Raw genomic sequence first — 23,182 nt, 5'->3', positions numbered from 1 at the left:
TGTTCAGCTAGTGAAGAAGAGAGGCAAAGGTTCTCCCCTCAGAGAGCATGTATTCTTAGTGGTAGGCTGGTAAACAAACTTCTAAAGATAGGTAAGTATATGTTAGCGGGCTTGACATTGTCCCATGTATTCTGTTATGTTGATATTTTTTCATTCTACTTTTTCCCTGTGTTTCAGATTGGCTAATTTCTGTTGCCATGTCTTCTGGCTCACTGAAATGTTCTCCTACAGTGTCTAATCTTGTTCTCTCTCTCTCTCTCTTTTTTTTTTTTTTTTAAGATTTTATTTGAGAGAGAGAGCATGTGCAGGGGGAGGGGCAGATAAAGAGGGCAAGCAGACTTCCCACTGAGCACGAAGCCCGATGTGGGGCTCAATCTCAGAATCCTGAGATCATGATCTGAGCCAAAGTTGGACACTTAACCCACTGAGCCAGCCACTCAGGAACCCCAGCCTTCTTTTAATCCTGTCCTGTATTTTTCATTCAGATACTATATTTTTTATTTGTGAAGTTTCCATTTATTTCTTAAATTTAACCTTTTCCTCTTCACCATTTTGTTCATTTTTTCCCCTTTAAGTACAGTAACTGTTTTAAAGTTCTTTTGTCTCTGAGTCTGTTTCTAGTAACTGAACAGTGGTAATGTTTTATAGTGGAATATTTCAAGCATTTACAAAAGTAGAATATAATAAATCTGGTGTACCTGTCAGCGAACTTCAGCATGTATCAGTATATTGAATACCTCCTAGTATACCTTCGTCTATACCTCCTAGTTTGCCATTCCTGATAGTTTCTGTTAAGATTTTATTTATTTTAGAGAGCGAGAGCAAATGGGGTGGGGGAGGGCAGAGGGAAAGGGAGAGAGGGAGTCTCAAGCAGACAGTGCTGAGTGTGGACCCCCACGTAGCGCTCGATCTCACAACCCTGAGGTCATGACCTGAGCTGAAACCAAGAGCTGGACGCTTAACTGACTGAACCAACCCGGTGCCCCTTCATCTCTGATTATTTTAAAGCAAGTCACAATCTTTTTCATACATAGAGATAAAACCACTCTACTGTCATACTTGAAAAAAAACAGCTAACGGTAATTCCTTAATATCATTCGATATCCATCATTGTATGTATTTGCTAATTTGAAGATTTGCATGACCTCTGTAAATTCCAGCAAAAGTAAAAGTTCCTAAAACTGAAATTGAGAAAATGAGTTATCTTGACTGTTAGAGAAATTGAATTTGTAATAACAATGGTAATAAAACTTTCCCTTAAGGAATTATTGAGCCCAGATTTCTTTAATTGAAATTATTGTGAACTCACATACAGTTTTAACAAAAATTGCAGAGTAGTCCTGTGTACTTGTTACCGAGTTTCCCCAGTGGTAATATTTTGTAAAATTCTAGAACAAGAGAGATTACTGACATTGATACAGTCCCCCAATCGTACTCTTGGGTCTCCTCTTACCTGGGTAGTTCCTCAATCTTCCTTTGTCTTTTTTGACCTTGATAGTTTTAAAGTTTACTGGCCAGTTATATAGTAGAATTTCCCTAAATGTGGATTTGTTTGATGTTTGCTTATGATTAACTTCATGTTACATGTTTTTGGCAAGAATATGACGATAATGTATTGCATCCCTTCCTAGTGCATCTTAGATTTGGTGCCACATGGTGTTGCTAACAGGTGATGCTAACTTTGAAGCAATTTAAGATGGTGCCTTTGATATTTCTTTAATGGCTTTTTTCCTTTTGTAATTAGTATCTTTTTGGGAGAAACATTGAGAGTATATTGGTATCCTGTTTTTCATCATTATTTTACCCACTGATATTAGCATTTGCTGATGAGTTTTAACTGAACAGTTATTACTGTAGTATTGGCCAGTTGGTGATTTTGCATTATTAATTTTTGGTCACCTGAAATTCTGTGTTTGGCACTGTGGTGAACTTGCTTACCTAGAATGATACAGTAATGAAGTTGAAAGAGGTTTAAATGATCCTCTAATGTCAACTATGTTGAATATTTGTATTGTGTTAGTACAAGAAGGAGTCTTACAAACAGAATTTTTTTAATATTTTAAAAAGCTTTTAGCCTTCTTTTAGTCTGGATTATAACATTGCTACTTGAAGTTTGTGGGTTATTGTTGACAAATTATTGTTACTATATTTTTGCTGAGATAGTTTGAGGAAATAAGAGTAAGTGCTTAGAAAGTTTACTGTAATTTGGCCTGTTCCAGCATTTATGTGGTATTTTACTGAAGTATTGGTCAGCAGCTGCCATCAGGTGTATCTGCTAGCATATCAAATGTAGATTTTCTGCTACTTCTATCTTCAGCTTTGTTCTCAGCTTTGTCATTTTACATGTATGCTAGGGACCACCTTAATCTGCAGCCCAGCATTAAAAAAAGTAATGTGTCTTTTTATGTCAGAAAACCAGGAAGACTGCAAAATTTCTGTATTTTATGTCCTTAACATCATCAGATAGAGAAGGCACTAATTATCAGAAGAGCTAAGAGAAGGAAAGGGAGGTAAAACTAATATAATTGGCAGTTATAAGGAGGCACATGAACAAAAGATGAAAGAGAAAAGAGAAATTGTTGTAGAGTTCTGTTTGGTTGATGTTGTCAGTTTGTCTAGATCCTAGTTGGTAAATTTTGAATCTGCAGTAATTAATTTTGTTATTATTTTATCCTTTTTAATAGATCCTTTTAATTTGATTATTAATTATCTGTTCACTTTCTAGGAATACAGGAGTTTCCAGAAAATATAAAAAATTGTAAAGTTTTGACAGTCGTGGAGGCCAGTGTAAACCCTATTTCCAAGTAAGTTCCTACTTGAATTACAAGTTAATTTTGTGAATAAAACAGCTGTGTGATGAGTAATTGGTATCAGCTTTAAATCTATACAAAATTTGAGTTTTAGATTAAAATGAAACCTTTAAATCATTTTTCTAACCCCGTATTTTACAAAGGTAAATTAGACATCGAAAGAGATAATGCGAGTGTTTTGCTCCAGGTCTCACAGATAGTTTGTGTCAGAAATGAGGCTAGAATCCAGGTTTCCTCCCTCAGTGATACTTTCACAATGTAAGAATATCTTCACTCGCAAATCAGCTGTGTGTAGCACACTAAAACTTTCAAAAATACTAAAAGAAACTGAAAGACCAGGAAGGTAAGAACAACAAAAAAGAAAAACCAAATGATTGGTTGCACCATATACCAGAGGTCACAAATGTTCTTTTATGTTGGTAATGGCTATAAATAGAACGCTTTCCTGACACCAAAACTGTTAAGTTTTGCAAAAATGGAATGGTAAAGCGAAAAATGAGTAGAGCATGGTTTAGTATAGCTATGTCGAAAACTGAAACCAGCTTTCACGTATTACAGTGCTGTATTTAATGAGTATTTTCAAACATTGATGCTTCATTTGCTGTGGTAGATGAAGGAATGGAATGTGGGAGAAACAAGATGAGTCAAAGACTGAGAGGTCTCACTGCAGCAGAACTTCGTACTTTTTAAAATCCAGGAAAAACATGTACTGATGATGTTTTATCTTTGCTAAAAATATTGCTCTAGCATCTAGTTCTAGATCTAGAATTTCTTTTGTAAACCAGAGGAAATAAAGGGAAAACCTAATACATACAGGTTCTCAGATGGCCTTAAAATGTCCTTTAGCTTTTTGTATTATTTCTTCTCATTTGCTTATTATAAAATTATGCAATCTTTATTTGGTTATTTAAGGGCCAGATGTTGAAATTGAAAATAATTCTAAACTAGTGGTTCTCAAATGGGAATGATTTTGCCCCCAAGGGTCATTTGGCAAATTCTGAAGACAGTTTTGGTTTTTAAAACCTGCGGTGATGGGTGGTGCTACTGGCTTCTAGTGGATAAAGGCCAGAGTTGCTGCTAAACACTACAGTGCAGAAGACAGCCTCCTCACTACAAAGAATTATCCAGCCCCAAAAGTCAGTACTGTCAAGGTTTGGAATTCCTTATCTAGTCCTTTGGGTTGATGTTAGATAAAGCAAATTTCAAGAGTGCCTGCTGATGTCATAGTTATGTCCTAAATACATTTCTGTGTGTTGTGGTTCATTCATATTTGACCTTTTTGTGCACATTTTATCTTCTTGAGACAAATACTATCTCATTTCCTATTTACAAAGAGAAGAAGTTATTGAAACAGGTAAATTATTACAAAAAGGAAATCTCAGTTTGAGGGTCCCTCATTAAAGTAAAAAGGTGACTGTTACCAGTTAAGAACATGTGTTGGTTAGACAGATTCTTAGAGAGATTCTATGAGACTGAAATTCTGTGTATTAATTTAACTTAAATTCTGATATATTTTCTATAGGCTTCCTGATGGATTTTCTCAGCTGTTAAACCTAACCCAGTTATATCTAAATGATGCTTTCCTTGAGTTCTTGCCAGCTAATTTTGGCAGGTAAATTACAGTTTCTTTTAAAATCTTTTCTTGTTGGCTCTTACAAAGTTTACAAAACTACAAGTTGCTTTAGTAATACTATTAATTACACTTTCATAGGCTCTCCTTTTGCTCTTCTTTTGTAATTATTTCCAAGCCTTGTGGTTTTTATAGCTTTTTCAGAACTTGTTATTTTGTCTTTGAATTTATTTTCCCAAGTAAATAATAAGCAGTGAGTATTTAGAAGAAAAAGGTAATTTACAACTTGAATTGGTTTTTGAAGTATGCAAAAATAGTTTAAATGTGGGTAATTTCTATATATTAGAGACACAGAATGCTTTATTCTTAGCATTTATCACATTTGAAAATGATCTAATTATTGATTTATCGGTCTTCTCCACTAGAATCAAAATTCTGGAGAAAAGAAAGTGTGTTTCTGGGGACCACCCCACTGGCACACTCCCACCAATATCTGAACATAGAGTAATTCTTGTCACTATAGTCTCTGAGTAATTTTTTTTTTTTAATGAAAAGATGAATCAGTGAATGAATGACTAATAGGTATCAAACTACTATTGTTTTAAAACTAATTACTAGAGAAAGTGCTTTTCAATGACATGTTAATTTTGGTCATCTTTTTGTCTATAAATAAAGATAAATACTGTATGATCTCATATGTGGAATCTCAAAATAAAACAAAACCCGAGCTTCATAAATACAGAGAACAGATTGGTGGTTGCCAGGGGTGAGGGTGGGCAATATGGGTAAAGGTGGTCAAAAAGTACGAATTTCCAGTTACAAAATAAATAAATTGTGAGGATGTGATGTATAGTATGCTGGCTATAGTTAGCAATACTGTGTTGTATATTTGGGAGTTGCTAAGAAGGTAGACCGTAAAAGTTCTCATCGTAAGAAAAAGAATTGTGGTAACTATGGTGATGGATGTTAACTACACTTATTATGGTGACCATTTCACAATATATACATATATACATTATGTTGGATACCTGAAACTAATAATGTTATAGGTCAGTTACATTTCAATTAAGAAAAAAAGAATTCTGGGCATTGTTGTAGCCCAGTGACTGTCCAGTGGGAGCCGCCTTATCATGTTTCATATATTTATATACATACATATATATATGTTTGTGTATATGTGTAATAATGCATATACATTATATGTATAAAAAGTTAGTGTAGGGGCGCCTGGGTGGTTCAGTCGTTAAGCGTCTGCCTTCGGCTCAGGTCATGATCCCAGGGTCCTGGGATCGAGCCCCGCGTCGGGCTCTCTGCTCAGCAGCAAGCCTGCTTCTCCCTTTCCCACTCCCCCTGCTTGTGTTCCCTCTCTTGCTGTGTCTCTCTCTGTCAAATTAAAAAAAAAAAAAAGTTAGTGTACTTGTCAGATTTCTGTATCTGGTATTTGGACCACTTTTTTTATGGAAATATATTTGGCATATAAACATTGTGTAAGTTTAAGGTATACAGCATGTTGACTTGATACATTTATATATTGGAATATGATTGACATTGTGGCATTAGTTAGCAACTCTAGACCACCTAATCTTCTCATTTTCCCTTAATTTTATTGGGATGTGCATCACTGAAGAGCCAGAGGATTTCTCCTTTATTATGTCCCCTTAGGTTCTCTTGTTCTTTTTTTTCTTTTTTTTTTTTTTTAAAGGTTTTTTAATTTATTCATTCGAGACACAGAGATACAGAGAGAGAGAGAGAATATGAGCAGGGGGAGAAGCAGAGGGAGGGGGAGAAGCATGCCCCCCGCTGAGCAGAGAGCCCGATGCGGGGTTCGATCCCAGGACCCCAGGATCATGACCTGAGCCGAAGGCAGACGCTTAACCATCTGAGCCACCCAGGCGCCCCATCTCTTGTTCTTTTTTCTCTCAGAGCTGGACTCTGAAGTTGAATTATTGTTCTGTAATCTACTAATGGCTAATAATTTGGGGAGGCATGTTTGCACGAAATGCTGTGGGATTGATATTTGGGGCAATAAATTTGTGCTTTAAATGTGTTTAGAAGTGTTTAACTTTTCCCCCCCACTAATTCTGAGGAGCAGGAGGAGTCTTTTCTTACTTTGTAATTACAGAATAAATATTGGCTGCTTTAAAACTTTAGAGCATGACATCACTTTGGTAATTAAATTCATTGTCTTTGTCATAGATGCTTGATTTGTTACTTTGTTTTGCAGATTAACTAAACTCCAGATATTAGAACTTAGAGAAAACCAGTTGAAAATGTTGCCAAAGTAAGTAAAGGTGCTATTCTTGCTAAAATAAGAATTTTTAATTCTTTTGAAGACTTTATTTTTAAGTGATCTGTACACCCATTGTGGGGCTCAAACTTAAAATTCCCAAGGTCAAGAGTCACAGACGCTACTGACTGAGCCAGCCAGGCACCCCAAGAAATTTTAATTCTTAAGTCCTTAGAGAAATGTTAACTTTGTAATATCTAAAATAGAGTGAAAATTATTTTTTAAAGACTGACATTTGTGGTCATATTTTAATTAGTGGTATTGAATATAAAACTTTCACATCTGTTGTTGGTTATTTTATAGTGATTTCATAGCTTTCTGAAACCTGGTCTTGGCGTGACAAATATCAAAATATGTCTCTAAAGCCCACTAGTCCCATATAAAGGTCCCAGTTCATATGCTAGAGCTCTTATATAGTATTCATTAGTGAGATCTGTAGCGTCTTTATGTGAAGTCTGGTAACTGTAATTATAAGAATTTGTCCGGTTTTATAGTCTGTTGTAAATTAGAAGTGGGGTAGAGGGCCCCCTGCTGGTAAGCTAACATCAAGAAGAGATGGCAATCCAAGAGCAAATAAGATAAAACTAAAACAGATCTACACGCTCAGAATGCCCTGTAGTCTGTGTCCATTTATTGAAAAAATACATTAAAACTTCCTGAATTCATTGCTACATTTTTACATGTAGGCATTGGCAAACTACCATCTTGTTAAATCTGGCCCACTGTTTTTGTGTAAATAAAGTTTCATTGGAAACACATTCATTTACATATTTTCTATGGTTCCTTTTGCTCTATAGTGCTAGAGCCAAGTAGTTGTGACAAAGACTGTATGCAAAGCCTAAATTATTTATTCTCTGATCCTTTACAGAAAACTTTGCTGATTTCTGTTGTGATTGATTTGTCAAGAGTTAATTATTACCTTTTAAGGGAGATAGCTCCAGTTTCCCAGGAGTTAGTTTTGCTTACTGAACTTCTGTGGTATCTTATTTGTATCTGTTATGAAATTTACCATGTTAGTCTTATTTTTTTATACATTTTACTCCTGTTTTTACATGTACCTGTAACCTTCCCTATGAATGTAAGTCTTTGAGGACAAAGAGCATATCTAATTTTGATTCCCAGAAGACATTATCTATTAGCGGATAATTGTTCAGTGCAGAAATGATTGGTGTTTATAGGGATGGCTGTGAGTGTAAATTAAAATGGGAATTATGATCCATATTAAATTCAAAAAGGTTTAAATATTTTATAGATGTGGTACTGGCATTGATGACTCCTTAGTTCAAACTGACTGCTTTCTAAGAGATTTGAATAAGATGTAAATTGTTTACTGAAATAGCTAAGCCTGTAATTAATACGGGGTATCTGATAGCATAATTTTAACTCATTATTTTATCTCCTTATTTAACTTTAAATTGGGCTCTGTCTGATGTATTTTCAAATATAATTCTTTACTGCTCTCTTTTTAAGACTTGTAATTAAAACTTTTGAGACCTCACAAACTCTAAAAAGGCAGTAGTTTTAAATGTTACGAAAGTTATGTGTATTTAGGTTATGTGAGTAAACCTTTTTATAATCAAAGATGTGAGCACTGGGAAAGCTGTTTTAGATATGTAGCTAAGTGAAATTTAATACCATCTAAGTACTAGAGGGCACAGCGCCAAGCACACAAAAGATGTGTTTTTTTCCTCTGTGACATAAGAAGAGATGATAAAAAGGAGTTAAATACAAAGAGATTTTAGAGGTAAACAGGAAGAAATTTGACGGATATATTGTTTGTAGATTCTCCTTGAAGTAGGAAGCTGGATCTTAAATGAAAAGACTTGAAAATGAAAACATGAAATTTTATCTTAGACTTTTGAGGTATCTTAGTAGGACTAAAGTTGCCAGTATAAACTAATGCAAGTTGAGATGGAGACATTTTGAAGATTTTACACTACCTTTCTCTTTTTGTTACATACACATGTCATTCACTTTTTCCTGCATTAGTTTTAAAACTTCACTTTCTAAAGATGTCATTTAGAATTGAATTTTTCCAGTGCACCACTTCTTTTTTGTACTCTTGTATTAGTTACCTTTTGTTACAGTGTTTAACTGCTCCGTGTGGATTTTTTATGATATTGAATTAAGAAAAATAAGATTATGTTTTCTTTTAGTCTTTGCCTTCCTTCTCACACACCTCTCTACTTTTCTCAAATGTTTACCTGAGATAGTATTATGGACATAGTTTAATATCATAGCATCTCATCTTTCTTCAGAAATACCCTGGAAACACCTTTTGCTTTGTTATGAAGCAAACTACAACTGACCTAGAGATTTTCTGGACAAAGACAGATATGAGTAAGGGAAACAGAATTATAGTACTTCATAGTACCTGAGACAAGGCCCTTAATAAGTCTAAGTTAAATAAAGCAGCTTTGAAAAAAATTGGTGTTGTGAAATAAGTTAAAGGAATGTTGATAGAATGGCATACTTAAAATGGAAGGGTCGGGAAAAATTAGCTTCCTCTAATGTTAGTTCAGTAACATAGTGGCATTACATTTATGTGTGTTCTTTTATTTGTTTATTTTTAAAAGATTTTTATTTATTTGAGAGAGAGAGAGCTTGCACACAAGCACGGGGTAGGGGCATAGCAGGAGGGTGAAGCAGACTCCCTGCTGAGCTGGGAGCTCAACGTGGGGCCCATGGGGCTCAGGGCTGATCAATCCACCGCCGGACCCTGGGATCATGACCTGAGCCCAAAGCAGTTGCTTAACTAACTGAGCCACCCAGGCGCCCCCAATTATGTGTGTTCCTATGTTTGTTAGTTTTTTTCCCTGAAAAGCCAGAGAAATGTTTTAAGTGAGTTTTATTTTACTTTTTCTAATTTGTTAGATTTCCAGAGAAGATAGAAATAGTCTGTGTTCTTGTGTCATAATTTAAGGAGGCTGTTGGTTTTTAATGATGTTAATTTTTAAGTCATTAGCATATTAATATGTACTGATAATATGATGATAACTGTATTTTGCTTTCATTTTGACATATCCTAAAAAATTATAGCACAAAGTTCTATATCTGGGTAGCTGGTAGTACCTCAGTCTATCAAATACTAGGGGTTTCTCTAAAAATAGCAATGTAAGAGTGTAAATATGTGTTTGAATTAATTAGTTTAGGTTTTTAAAATGCCATATTGAAGGAGAGATAAAAGCACAATTTAGTTTATTTCATTGTTAAGTGAGTTTTTGTACAATTTTCAAGTCCCTGTAGTTGCAGAGAAATATTGGTAGTAAGTTGGAAGTTGAAAATGATTTTATCTACTCATTTATGATTCTTATAAAACTTTATTTTGAGTTGTCTTGAAATTAATTTGGAAATGTGATAAGAAATACTGTGTTTACTGTTCTTAGAATTTTGAGTATTAATTTTCAGAATTAAGCTATCTTAAAGTTTTACAAATATATGACCAGTCTTGAAAAACGGTAATAATTACTATGTAGCTGCCAAACAGTCTAATTCATTAGTTGATTAATATTATATGAAAATTTATTTTGTGAAAAAAGTGAAAACCAGTTACTCGTATTTTGGTCTATGCGTTTCAGTTTACTGTGACTACTTATGAATAGAAATGAAGACCTGATGAGAAGCCAAATTAGAGAATAATTCATAACTTATTTTATTTAGAAATTAAATAAAGAATACTTTCCTGAGAAATTATATTTTGTCAATATGGTGAAACCTGTACATTAGATATTACATTAAGAATGTTTAACACTATTACTTTTGAAAGCTTCCATTTAATTGATATTTTTGTATACTCAATTCTTCATTAATCCCTTGTGCATAGAACCATGAATAGACTGACCCAACTGGAAAGATTGGATTTGGGAAGTAATGAATTCACAGAAGTGGTAAGTTCATACCAGTCTCTATCCAGAGGTCTTAAATTTGATTGAGAACATGTGAAAATTGATGTATTTATTTCTTAGCATTTTAAAATATAGAATAGGTTAAAGATACATGTATTTTTTTTAAGAAAAAAGATATAAAAGTTATTAATGTAAAATTAAGCAGACATATATATCTGACAGTAGTGAGAATAAAATGTAAAATAAATGAGAAACCCATGGAAAAGGGTAACTAAAAGTTTAGGCACAGTAAGTAGATAGTTTGAGAGATTATAAGGGAAAAATAAAGTTTCATCAGCCTAGAAGGAATAATAAAAAGTACTTCTGAGTCAAAAGTAGCTCCCTGAGGGTATTGCTCAGGAATTGATTCAATGATAAAATATTTTTCTATAATTTTACTTAATAGCTAAAAGGAAAACATTGAGTGAAACAACTGTTATTTTTCAGTTGGTAATAAGACCTCTGAATTGTTTTTGTTTTGTATGCAAAATGTGCTATGGTAAAGAATCAAAAAGGAAAGGACTATGTAAGTAGATTTTTGTCTTTAGTGAGTTCTCCAAAAGAACTCAGAAAATAAGCTAGATATTTTTTCTGAAGAGGAATTCATTGGCCTGAATATCATCATCATTAAATTTTTTTACATTATAAGTTTGGTTTTTAAAATTATGGTAGATTTCAAATGATAGTCTTTTTTTAAAAGATTATTTGAGAGAGAAAGAGAGAGCTAGCTCGTGGGGTGGGAGGGGTTGGGGGATCAGAGGGAGAGGAAGAGAGAATCTCAAGCAGACTCTGCGCTGAATGCAGAGCTGGAGGCAGGGCTAGATCCCACAACCCTGAGATCACTACCTGAGCCAAAACCAAGAGTCTGACACTTTAACCGACTGCACCACCCAGGTGCCCCTAGTCTTTTTTTTTTTTTTTTAATTCTAGTATAATTAACATACAGTGTTTATATTAGTTTCGGGTATACAATATAGTGATTTCAACAACTTACACATTATTCGGTGCTCATCAAGAGCACTCTTAATCTCCTTTACCTTTTACACCCATCCCCCCACCCACCTCCCCTCTGGTAACCATCAGTTTGTTCTCTGTAGTCGAGAATCTGATTCTTGGTTTGTCTCTTTTTTTTTCTTTGTTCATTTACTTTGTTTCTTGAATCCCACATATGAGTGAAATCATGTGGTATTTCTTTTTCTCTGACAGACTTACTTTGCTTATTAGCATTATACTTTCTAGAGCCATTCATGTTGCAAATAGCAAGAACTCATTCTTTTTTATGGCTGAGTAGTACTGCACACACACACATCTCACGTCTTTTTTTTTTTAAGATTTTATTTATTTATATATATAGAGAGAGAGAGCTGGAGAAGCAGACTCCCCTGCTGAGCAGGGAGCCAGATGCAGGGCTCAATCCCAGAACTCTGAGATCATGACCTGAGCCAAAGGCAGACACTTAACTGACTGAGCCACCCAGGCGCCCATACCACATCTTTATCCATTCATTTATCAGTGGACCCAGGGCTGCTTCCATATTTTGGCCATTGTAAATAATGCTGCCACAAACGGGTGTGTATCTTTTCGAATTAGTGTTTTCACATTCTCTGGATAATACTTAGAAGTGGAATTGCTGCATCATATTTTTAATTTTTTAAGGAACCTCCACACTGTTTTCCACAGTGACTGCACCAGTTTGCATTCCCACCAGCAGTGCAGGAGGGTTCCTTTTTTTGCACACCCTTGCCAACACTGGTTTCTTGTGTTGTTGATTTTAGCCATTTTGACAGGTGTGAGGTGATATCTCATTGTGGTTTTGATTTGCATTGCCCTGATGATGAGTGATGTTGAGCATCTTTTTATGTGTCTGCTGTCAAATGATAATCTTAGGAACAAGAATTTCTCAGTATTGTCAGCTTCATGATTGCCCTGTGGGTGTTATATTATACATTTGCTCATCAAATAGACAGTGAACTTTACAGCTGAAGTCAGTGGAAGAGCATGGTGGTTTTGTATACCTTATTTTTTTTCTAAAATACACTTTCATATTCTTTACTATATATATATATTTTTAAAGATTTTATTTATTTATTTGACAGAGAGAGACACAGTGAGAGAGGGAACACAAGCAGGGGGAGTGGGAGAGGGAGAAGCAGGCTTCCCGCGGAGCAGGGAGCCCGATGCGGGGTTCGATCCCAGAACCCTGGGATCATGACCCGAGCCTAAGGCAGACGCTTAACGACTGAGCCACCCAGGCGCCCCTTCTTTTTATTTTATTTGAATTTTACTATATTTAATTGAAGATGGTTTATGATGGGTTTTGTTGTGTGTTGTGGAAGTTTTTAACCCCTTGTGAAAAAATACATACACTGTTCTTCCTAAATTGTTAAACTATTGTACTCTTAAGGTATTTAAAAGTATTAATCTACATCCATATTAACTGTTTGAAAAATCTTAATTATTGTTCGATTAATCAGTAACATTCAGAATCATTAATTTTTGTACCATTTCGGTCTGCAGCATTATGCATTTTTTAAAAAACTCACCCTTAAAATGATAACAGAAACAGCACAAAAAGGTATTTCTTTTAATCCAAGATACACCTTACCTATATTTATATGTTAGCAGTAAATCTGAATGACATGACTTTTATGTATTACTTGTGTGATGATGTTGATTAGATATGATGGTACTCTATGACATCACTGTGTCAGTGACTACACAGAGCTTTGTGTGGTGACAGAAATACCTTTGAAGGATGCATTCAATAAAGCCTGCAAGGGCAAATGCCCAAGATCAAATTTTGTCTCAATACCAAGGTCCACTGCAACCCTCTGATTAATTTTTTGATTATCAAAACCATACTAAAAACTATTTCATTAAGTAATTGCTAAGAGTTTAAAATAACAGAATGTGCATATCATATGATTATGCCTTGATTTATTTACCTTTCCCTTATTATTGGACAGTTAAATTGTTTTCATTTTTCTCCCTCTTAGTCATCGGAGTATCTTTGTTCTTTTCATAAAAGGCTAAATCTTTTTTTTTTTTAAATAGATTTTATTTTTTAGAGCAGTTTTAGGTTCACAGCAAATTTTAGCTGAGGGTAGGTAGACAGAGATTTTCCATATACACCCTTCCCACACATACATAACTTCCCCCATTATCAACACCCCCCACCAGAGTGGTACATTGATTACACTTGATGAACCTACATTAACACAACATAATTACCTGGGGTCCATAGTTTACATTAGGTTTTACTTCCAGTGTTGTACATTCTGTGGGTTTGGACAAATGTGTAATGATATGTACCACCATTATATTATCATATAGAATAGTTAATTGATAATAAATAGTTAACAATGATTAGTTTTCTTAATTCTTAATTGGTTCTTTTTTCCCCATTTTATTTTATTTACAATTTAAATTTAAATAACATATAGTGTATTATTAGTTTCAGAGGTAGAGTTCACTGATTCACCAGTCTCATATAATACCTAGTGCTCATTACATCACATGCCCTCCTTAATGTCCATCACCCAGTTACCCCATCCCCTCACCCCCCCCTACCGCCCAGCAACCCTAGTTTGTTTCCTATGATTAAGAGTCTCTTATGGTTTACCTCACTCTCTGATTTCGTCTTTTATTTTTCCCTCCCTTCCCCTATGATCCTCTCTTTTGTTTCTTAAATTCCACATATGAGTGAGATCATATGATAGTTGTCTTTCTTTGACTTTTTTTCGCTTAGCATAATACCCTCTAGTTCCATCCATGTCATTGCAAATGGCAAGATTTCATTTTTTGATGGCTGAGTAGTATTCCATTGTGTGTGTGTGTGTGTGTGTGTGTGTGTGTGTGTGTGTGTGTACCACATCTTTATCCATTCATCTATCGATGTGCATCTGGGCTCTTTCCATAGTTTGGCTTTTATGGACATTGGCTGCTATAAACATTGGGATGCAGATGCCCCTTTGAATCACTACGTTTGTATCTTTGGGGTAGATAACCTAGTAGTGCAATTGCTGGGTCGTGGGGAAAAGGTGAAATCTTTTTACAGATAATGATTGAGAGTATCTTTTTGTACTCTTGAGAGAAGTGGGACCTATTTTTATTTCTTTATTAGTTTTATAAATACTTGAGCCTGTTGTGTAAGCAAAAGCTTAAATGAGTTTTATGCAATCTACTCTTCTGGAATGCTTATCTTTGAGTTCTCTTTTAGTAGAACCACTGTAGTAACTATAATAAAGTGAAAAGTCTAGAATCTTGGCTCCGCTCCATGCCACGCGCCCCCGCCCCCAAGTTATTTATTAAAGGTTTTAAACCAGAAGTTACCATTACAAGTTCCTTGGAGCTTTTTTTGACAAAAACATTCAAGGAAATTATTGAATCCCCATACCCCTTTCTTATCCAAACAGCCTGAAGTACTTGAGCAACTAAGTGGATTGAAAGAATTTTGGATGGATGGTAATAGACTGACTTTTATTCCAGGGGTATGTATATCAAACTCTAAATAGCTTCTCTTATTACAGTCTATTCTTTGCAGTTTTATGAATTACACATTTTCAGATTACTTTTTAAAAAAAAGATGGTTATTTAATTGTTAATATATTAGATAGAAGCAAATAGCATTTTTTTTTTTACTATCAATACATTCTTGACTAAAATAGAAAATTACCATAGTAAATTTTGTAAAATAGACTCTTTGTATTTATTTATTAATTAATTAATTTATTTTTTAAGATTTTATTTATTTATTTGACAGAGTGAGAGAGAGACAGCAAGAGAGGGAACACAAGCAGGGGGAGTGGAAGAGGGAGAAGCAGGCTTCCCGCTGAGCAGGGAGCCCGATGCGGGGCTCAATCCCAGGACCCCGGGATCATGACCTGAGCCGAAGGCAGACACCCAACGACTGAGCCAACCAGGCACCCCTAGACTCATTTTAATTTCCTGGACCTGGAGTGTGTCCTTCACAGTGGTTGCAATTGAGTTTATATCCTAACTCATTTTGTCCGGAGAACTGTTAAAGTGGGATATTTTCCACGTAGTTTCTGTCTTACCGACTGACATTTATTTATTCCCATACCCAAAGAACCTAAGAATCCCTTTATGTCCTATCGCCCTAGTCAATGGTGACAGCTGAGTTCCCAACGAAAAGTATATGTCCATTGTCACTCTGCTAGGCTCTTAGCAGGAGCTCTTAGCTTTATTACTGAATACATTACTTATGGCATTTAATAAAAAATTGGATCTTTTCTCTCATATAAACATTTAATTGTGAATTATAACTTGGTATTGAGTGTATTACCTAAACTAGCCATAAATTCACTTAATATAGTCATGAGATTTCCTCTTTTTACTTACAGTTTATTGGTAGTTTGAAACAGCTCACATACTTGGATGTTTCCAAAAATAATATTGAAATGATTGAAGAAGGAATTTCAGCTTGTGAAAACCTTCAAGACCTCCTGTTATCAAGCAATTCACTTCAACAACTGCCTGAGACTATTGGTTTGTATTGCTTTCTAATTCATGTAATTTTTACTAATGTAAAATCTCAGAAATTACATTTTTGCCATTGTTTCACTCAAAGCTTTCAGATATCAAATTTTATTTGTTTTGAGCTAGTTTTATTGTACTGCCAGTCACAAATCTTATTTGAATTTTTTCCTCGTGTGATCAGTTACACATTTTACTTCTTGGTTGACATTACTATATTTTTCTTTAAAGAAATGTCATTTTTATCACTATAATAAAATTTAAACTCTTTAAAAAGAGGTTAATTTATCCAAACTTTAACTCCTATTCATAGCCCTTATCTAGGAACTTTTTTTCAGTCTCCATTTTAGACTCACAGATGAGAAAACAAACCACTTTAGTAAATCCCAGGAGAGTCTATATTTGTAGTTGCTTTTAGTCTGATGATAGTTCAAGGAAATTGAATTATTTTGATTCAAGAACCAAAAACATAAATCTTGCCATCTTCATGATGTTTAAACATAAAAACCAAAAAATATTTTTATATACTTAATTGAGTTACATAGCTGTTTTAGCTCAGGTTACATTTTGCAAATTCTGTAATTTATTCAACACTTTTTTAATTTAATTTAATTTTATTTTTAAGAAGACTTTATTTATTTATTTGACAGAGAGAGACACAGAGAGAGAGGTAACACAAGCAGGGGGAGTGGGAGAGGGAGAAGCAGGCTTCCTGTGGAGCAGGGAGCCTGATGCGGGGCTCGATCCCAGGACCCTGGGATCATGACCTGAGCGGAAGGTAGACGCTTAACAACTGAGCCACCCAGGCGCCCCTCAACACTTTTTAATTTTAAATTAAACTCTGTTTTTATTGTTTTAGTATTTAGAATACACAGAATAGTTTGCCATATACCTATGAATTTTATACACCTACCATTCCTTTTTGTTTGTGCTCACTTGTGCCATGGCATTGTTTTAAGGAGCAGGGCTACATCTGTGAACAAAGCAGACAGAAGTCCCTACTTTTATGAAGCTTGCATTTTTAACAGGAGTAAAGTAGATAAGTATACACTAATGTTAAAAGGTGATATATTGGTAAAAATTGAAAATACAGGGTAAGGGAGTACAGAGTAATGAGGTTAGGTTGGTTTCTCTTGTAGATGGGTTGATTAAGAAAGTTCTGTATGATTCATGTCAAATGTAGTATGTGCTCATATTGACTGTTGGTTGACCTGCTTCTAGTTCAAGCTGGAAAACTGTATATTATTTCTTCTCTCAAATAGGTTCATTGAAGAATGTAACAACTCTTAAAATAGATGAAAATCAATTAATGTATCTGCCAGACTCTATAGGAGGGTAAGATTTTTCTGAATCACTAGAAGACTTTACTTTCATTCAGCTTTATATATTTATGTTTTCATTCAATCATATATATTTTTAGATAACTGCATAAAAAGCATCTAAAGGAGATTCCATAGCATTTTAATAAGTAATTGGTTACAGGTTGGATAGGTTTTTTTAATAAAGGTAGGCTTATTTTTATTATTAAGTTTAGTGGAAATAGAGTTTTTCTAGATTTGTTAAAGTCAAGTTCAAATATTTATATATTCTTAAGTTTTTGATTATATATAGGAAACTTTTTAAAAATGTGTGTTTTCTGTTTTAATTGATTAGGTTAGTATCAATAGAAGAACTGGACTGTAGCTTCAATGAAGTTGAGGCTTTGCCTTCATCTATTGGGCAGCTTACTAATATAAGAACCTTTGCTGCAGATCATAATTATTTACAACAGTTACCCCCAGAGGTATTGTATTTTTTAAATTTGCTTTGAATTTTCTTTTTTTTCCCCCATATTATTTATTATAGCTATCCAGTGTGGTTTTATCTGTTTTCTTTAGAAATAATTATGTAACTCTGTTACTTATTCTCTGAATAATAATTAGCTATACTGATTTACAGAGATACCTAAATACTTCTCTTTATACATGAAAATCAATAATTGAAAAGAGAAAATATGTTTCCTTTTATAAATGAGAAGAATGTTTTCATAACTTTTGGAAAGTATATTTTACTTCTGCCTATTAAGCAGTAGGCCAGAATTTTGATACCCAGTTTTATGTTTCTCTTTCAGATTGGAAGCTGGAAAAATATAACTGTGCTATTTCTCCATTCCAATAAACTTGAGACACTTCCAGAGGAAATGGGTGATATGCAAAAATTAAAAGTCATCAATTTAAGTGACAATAGGTTTGTAATAATGTTGGTTTATAGAAGACATTGGATGAAATTAAAGTTTCATCATTTGATATAAAATGTCATGCATGTTGTTCTTTTCATATGCTTTTTTGGTTTTTAAATGGAATTTTCATTTGAAAGAATGACCTAATTTTACCTGTGGTTTTTTTTTTTTTTTTAAAGAATTTATTTATTTATTTGACAGAGAGACAGCGAGAGAGGGAACGCAAGCAGGGGGAGTTGGGAGAGGGAGAAGCAGGCCTCCCACTGAGCAGGGAGCCCAATGCGGGGCTCGAACCCAGGACCCTGGGATCATGACCTGAGCGGAATGCAGACACTTAACCACTGAGCCACCCAGGCACCCCTGCCTGTGGTTTTTATACTGTGGTTATTTGTCATAGTTCATTTTGTGTCGACTTCAGCTATACAACTTACAGCTTGAGCTATACAGCTGTTCTTTCCTTATAGTCACCTTTTTTATTCCATATCTTCACCTTAATACTGCTGCTGAATGAAGCAGCTTTTCATCTAATCTACTCTGTATTTTTCTGAGCTGAGATGTGATTAGGAACCCATTCACACAGCTTGGGCAACACAGTCAAGGTGCAGAGCAAATAGATCACTAGAGTTACTAAATTGGAATAATGTTAAGAACAGACTGTAATTTTTCCTGAGGTAAAGATACTAATAATGATAAAAGAATGTCTGTAGAGCATTTTTACATTATGCTTTCATAGTATCTTACAAAGTATTCAAAACAATACTATGAAATAGTACAATAGGTATTGTCATTTTATGAGGAGAAAATTAAAACTCTTAATTTAAGATGACTCATTTAGCTTATAAAGTAGAGCTTTAATGTAAGCCCAGTTTTCTCACTAGTTAGGGTATTCGGACTGTTCCATTTTATTTAAGAATAACCACTACCTTTTAAAAATTCAGTCCCCATTTTTGCCCATACTTTGTACCCCAAAGCTAGAGCCCTAGGTTCTAGCAAATTGCCTTGGAAAATAGGTATAGCAGAATGGATAGGCATAATAAGATAGAAGATTTAAGTAGACGTTCTTTTTAAATAGGTGCTGTTCTAATTTGGCATTCTGATGAGGTGTTAATATTACTTTGTTTTTTATTCATTAAAATGTTTAAATAGTCTTTGGAATATGAAAGTGCTGGCTCACAAGAAAAAAACAGAACAGTGCAGTTTTTGTAACGAGCTATCACTAAGACTTTCTGTAGTAGTTTGTTCTTTCTAAATACAAATAAAATATCCAAAGCAATGTTATGAGACATTGCTTAATGTGTTCTTGTCTTTGCATTAAATAGGGATGGTTAACATTTTTTTCTAGCAGATAATTTTTTGGGGGGTTATTAGATTATCCATTTTTCCCCTAGCCAAATTGATTCAATTGAAGAATTGTATTTTTAAAGTGAATTCTTATTAAACTGGATAATATTTTGTCTTCTATCTTATGTCAAAGACCTATATTGGGTTCTCTCCTAAATTAAATATTTTTCTTCTATCAATAATATAATATTGTTTAGAAGACCATTAGGTTTTGCTCTTACATTTTAACATTTGTTATTTTAATTTTGTATTTTCCCCACAGATTAAAGAATTTGCCCTTTAGCTTTACAAAGCTACAACAATTGACTGCTATGTGGCTCTCAGATAATCAGGTAGGCATTTGATTTTGTAAATTACTGGAATGCCAATTGTGTTAAATGATTATGCATAATAATTTACATGGGCTCATTTAAGAGCAGTTTTACTCTGGTATACATTTTAAAATATATATAAGAAAAATCTTGGAAAATATTTGGATACAGATATTTTTGTGCAGTTTGTGTAGATTCAAAACAATAAATCCTATTGGACTTGTCTAATTTCTTCTGAATCTGTAAAAAGATATAGTGATTAAGAAATCAGACTCGGTATTCTCTTAACTTCTTAAAGTTTTTATAGTGATCCTCTGTGGCATATATCTATAGAAATTTAATAATCAATTTAAATTATGCTTATAATCAAACACTTTCACACAACTTAAAGAAATGTTTCTAAGGAACTAAGAGTTATTCCTTGGACTTTTCTTTGATTGATAAACATTTATTAAAGGCTTATATAGGTCATGAATTGCTCTGGGAGCTTGAGATATATTGGTGAAACAAATAGAATCGTCTTATAGTCTCATTGAACTTATATTTTCAAGAGAGATAAAGAAAATAGATAAAACCACACTGGATAGCTATAATAAGTAATTATGTAATAATATATCAGAGCTACAAAGAAAAATAGAACCTGATAGTGATTAGAAGAGTAGCAGGGCAAGAGTAAACATCCTATTTTAAATAGGGTGATTTAGGACGTGTCTTTCTCTAAGGAAGGCAACCAGTAGAGCAGATGCTTACGTGAAATTAGGAGTGAGTCATGCATAGACTAGGGCAGTGAGTTGAGAGAGGAAGTACATTTAAATATTAAGAGTAAAGTTCCCAATATTGGAATGAGCTTGGTGTAACTGAGGAATAGATAAAATAGATGAAAGCCCTGATGGCTGGAATACAGTGAGCAAGGAAGAGAATTGAGTAAGATTAGATCAGAGGGGAAAACTGGGACTAGATTGAGCACATAGGACCTTGTAGGCCATACTAACCAATTGGGCTTTTACTCTGAATTAGATAGAAATATATTGAAGTATTTCCTGCCTGGGAATGGCAAGAGGTAATGTACATTTTTAAAAGATCATTTTGACACTTGTGTGAGGAATGGACCATAGTTGGGTGCTAAGGTTATGGGTGGAATATTCTGTTTTGGAAGGAGAAAGTTCAGTAAGGAGGCTGTTGCTGGGCTTCAACTATTGTGATAATAATGGAGATGGTGAGAAGGAATGTAGGAATGTCAGGTATTGGCTGGAGATAAAATTTGGGAGTCAGCATTGTACAAATGTTTCATTTAACACCATGGAACTGCATAAAATTACTAGGGAAAGAGGATAGAGAAGAAAAGAAGATCAAAGATTAAGCACAGGGAAGAGAGTGGCCCCAAAAGGAGAATAAGAAGAGCCAGCCAACCAGGAGAATGTGTTATCTAGAGAGTCATCTGAAGAAAGTGCTTCAGGAAAGATCATCTGTGCCACATGTTGCTGATGGGTCAGGTAGATGAGCTAATTGGCTGTTAGGTTTGTCAAGGCAGAAGTAGTTACTGACCTTGGGAAAAGTACATAGTTTTAGCGGAATGGTGGGGATGAAATACTGATTTCAGTGTATTACAGTGCATGGGAGGCAGGAAGGTCAGGACAGTGAATCTATCTTAGTACTCTAGCTAAGTTTCCATTTGGACAGTTAATAGATAAGTCTCTTGGTATTTGCCTTGGTCTTAGAAATAAATGTTAGTATTTTATCCTTGCAAATAGTAGGTATCATTCACCTGTGAAAAACATTGGCAAAATGTTTTGAGTTTAATTTGAAATGTCTCAGTCTTAGGATTCATGGTGTAGATTGTTGTAAACCTACTTTAATTGATCAGAAACCTCCTGTATAATGTTGCCAAAATAATAGATTTTAGGTCCTAAACAAAATAAGGGTTAACTTACTATCTGTAAGTATGAGGAAATCTTTTTTCCATACCTATTCTCAGGTATTTCTTACTGGTAAAAAAAATTTTTTAACATAGTAGAGTATACATAAGTTTGCTGATACTTTTAATACATTAATGCTTAGTATTTGACTTTGAGCAGTATCTTATAATAAATTATCTAAAGCTCTATTTTCCTAAGGTTTTGGATACACTAGTCTCATAAGATCTTAAGTTTCATAGTTAAATTTGCTTGGGAGACTGTATTATATCCTTCTTTTGAATTATATTAACAACTTATGTGTTACTATAGTAAAGAAACCCACTTGTCTATATTTCAGGATTCTCCAAACTTCTCAACCAAGATCCCTTTTCTTACCTAATTCTTACTAATATCCTAAAAGCCTAAAGTTGTTGTCAGTCCACACTTATGAATCAGATTGTAGTATTTCCTTGTTCTGCAAGTTAAGGAAATATTGAAATGATGATACCTCTGCTTCTATTACAGCTTGAACACAGTGATTACTGCATCATCATTAAATGTGTCAGTTCATGTATATATGGAACTTTTAATTTTCTGATCTCTCTTAATTGAATATTTACATGTGAAACGTTTTGAAAATTTGCATCTGGATTCTCAAAACATTGCTGGGCCCTGGCTTATGCCAGATACTTATTATAGTTATGAGACATAGGTCCTGGTCTCAAGGACTCAGACTTTTAGTATAATAGCACTATTGCAGTAAATCAATACCAGCAAATTATGCCAGATGACTCATTTTAGTGAAATTATCTAGTATCTAAGACCATTTCTTCATATTTATAATGTTCTCTCATTTTCTTCTTTGTTCCACATCTGTTAATTACTTTAAAAAAACAAAAATTGGGGCGCCTGGGTGGCTCAGTCATTAAGCGTCTGCCTTCCACTCAGGTCATGATCCCAGGGTCCTGGGATCGAGCCCCGCATCGGGCTCCCTGCTCAGCGGGAAGCCTGCTTCTCCCTCTCCCTCTCCCACTCCCCCTGCTTGTGTTACCTCTCTCGCTGTGTCTCTCTCTGTCAAATAAATAAATAAAATCTTTAAAAAAAATTAAAAAAAAATTATAGTGGGGGCACCTGGGTGGCTCAGTCAGTTGAGCATCCAGCTCTTGATTTTGGCTCAGGTCATGATCTCAGGGACATGAGATCGAGCCCTGGGTGGGCCTCTGTGCTCAACAGGGAGTCTGCTTAAGATTCTCTCACTCCCTGTCCCCCAACTCATGCTTGCCCTCTCTCTCTCAAATAAATAAATCTTTAAAAAAAATTGTAGGGGCACTTGGATGGCGGATGGCTCAGTCAGTTAAGCATCTGCCTTT

General features: G+C 34.5%; 1 protein-coding gene across 8 annotated transcripts in view; it reads left to right on the top strand.

Annotated features, from left to right (window-relative positions):
* Window positions 1–23,182, top strand: part of ERBIN (erbb2 interacting protein) — a 124,787-nt gene that overhangs the window by 60,093 nt on the left and 41,512 nt on the right. For all 8 annotated transcript variants that reach the window (XM_032404315.1, XM_032404317.1, XM_032404313.1 and 5 more), the window contains 10 exons: window positions 2,726–2,804; window positions 4,333–4,422; window positions 6,605–6,661; window positions 10,491–10,554; window positions 14,967–15,041; window positions 15,915–16,059; window positions 17,310–17,382; window positions 17,701–17,830; window positions 18,158–18,273; window positions 19,869–19,938. In XM_032404315.1, the coding sequence (XP_032260206.1) occupies window positions 2,726–2,804; window positions 4,333–4,422; window positions 6,605–6,661; window positions 10,491–10,554; window positions 14,967–15,041; window positions 15,915–16,059; window positions 17,310–17,382; window positions 17,701–17,830; window positions 18,158–18,273; window positions 19,869–19,938 (899 nt within the window). The remainder of the gene's footprint in view (window positions 1–2,725; window positions 2,805–4,332; window positions 4,423–6,604; window positions 6,662–10,490; window positions 10,555–14,966; window positions 15,042–15,914; window positions 16,060–17,309; window positions 17,383–17,700; window positions 17,831–18,157; window positions 18,274–19,868; window positions 19,939–23,182) is intronic.

Source organism: Phoca vitulina, unplaced genomic scaffold (genome assembly GCF_004348235.1).
Source record: "Phoca vitulina isolate PV1807 unplaced genomic scaffold, GSC_HSeal_1.0 scaffold6, whole genome shotgun sequence".
Classification (NCBI taxonomy): domain Eukaryota; kingdom Metazoa; phylum Chordata; class Mammalia; order Carnivora; family Phocidae; genus Phoca; species Phoca vitulina.
This window is presented reverse-complemented; position numbering and strand designations above follow the sequence as displayed.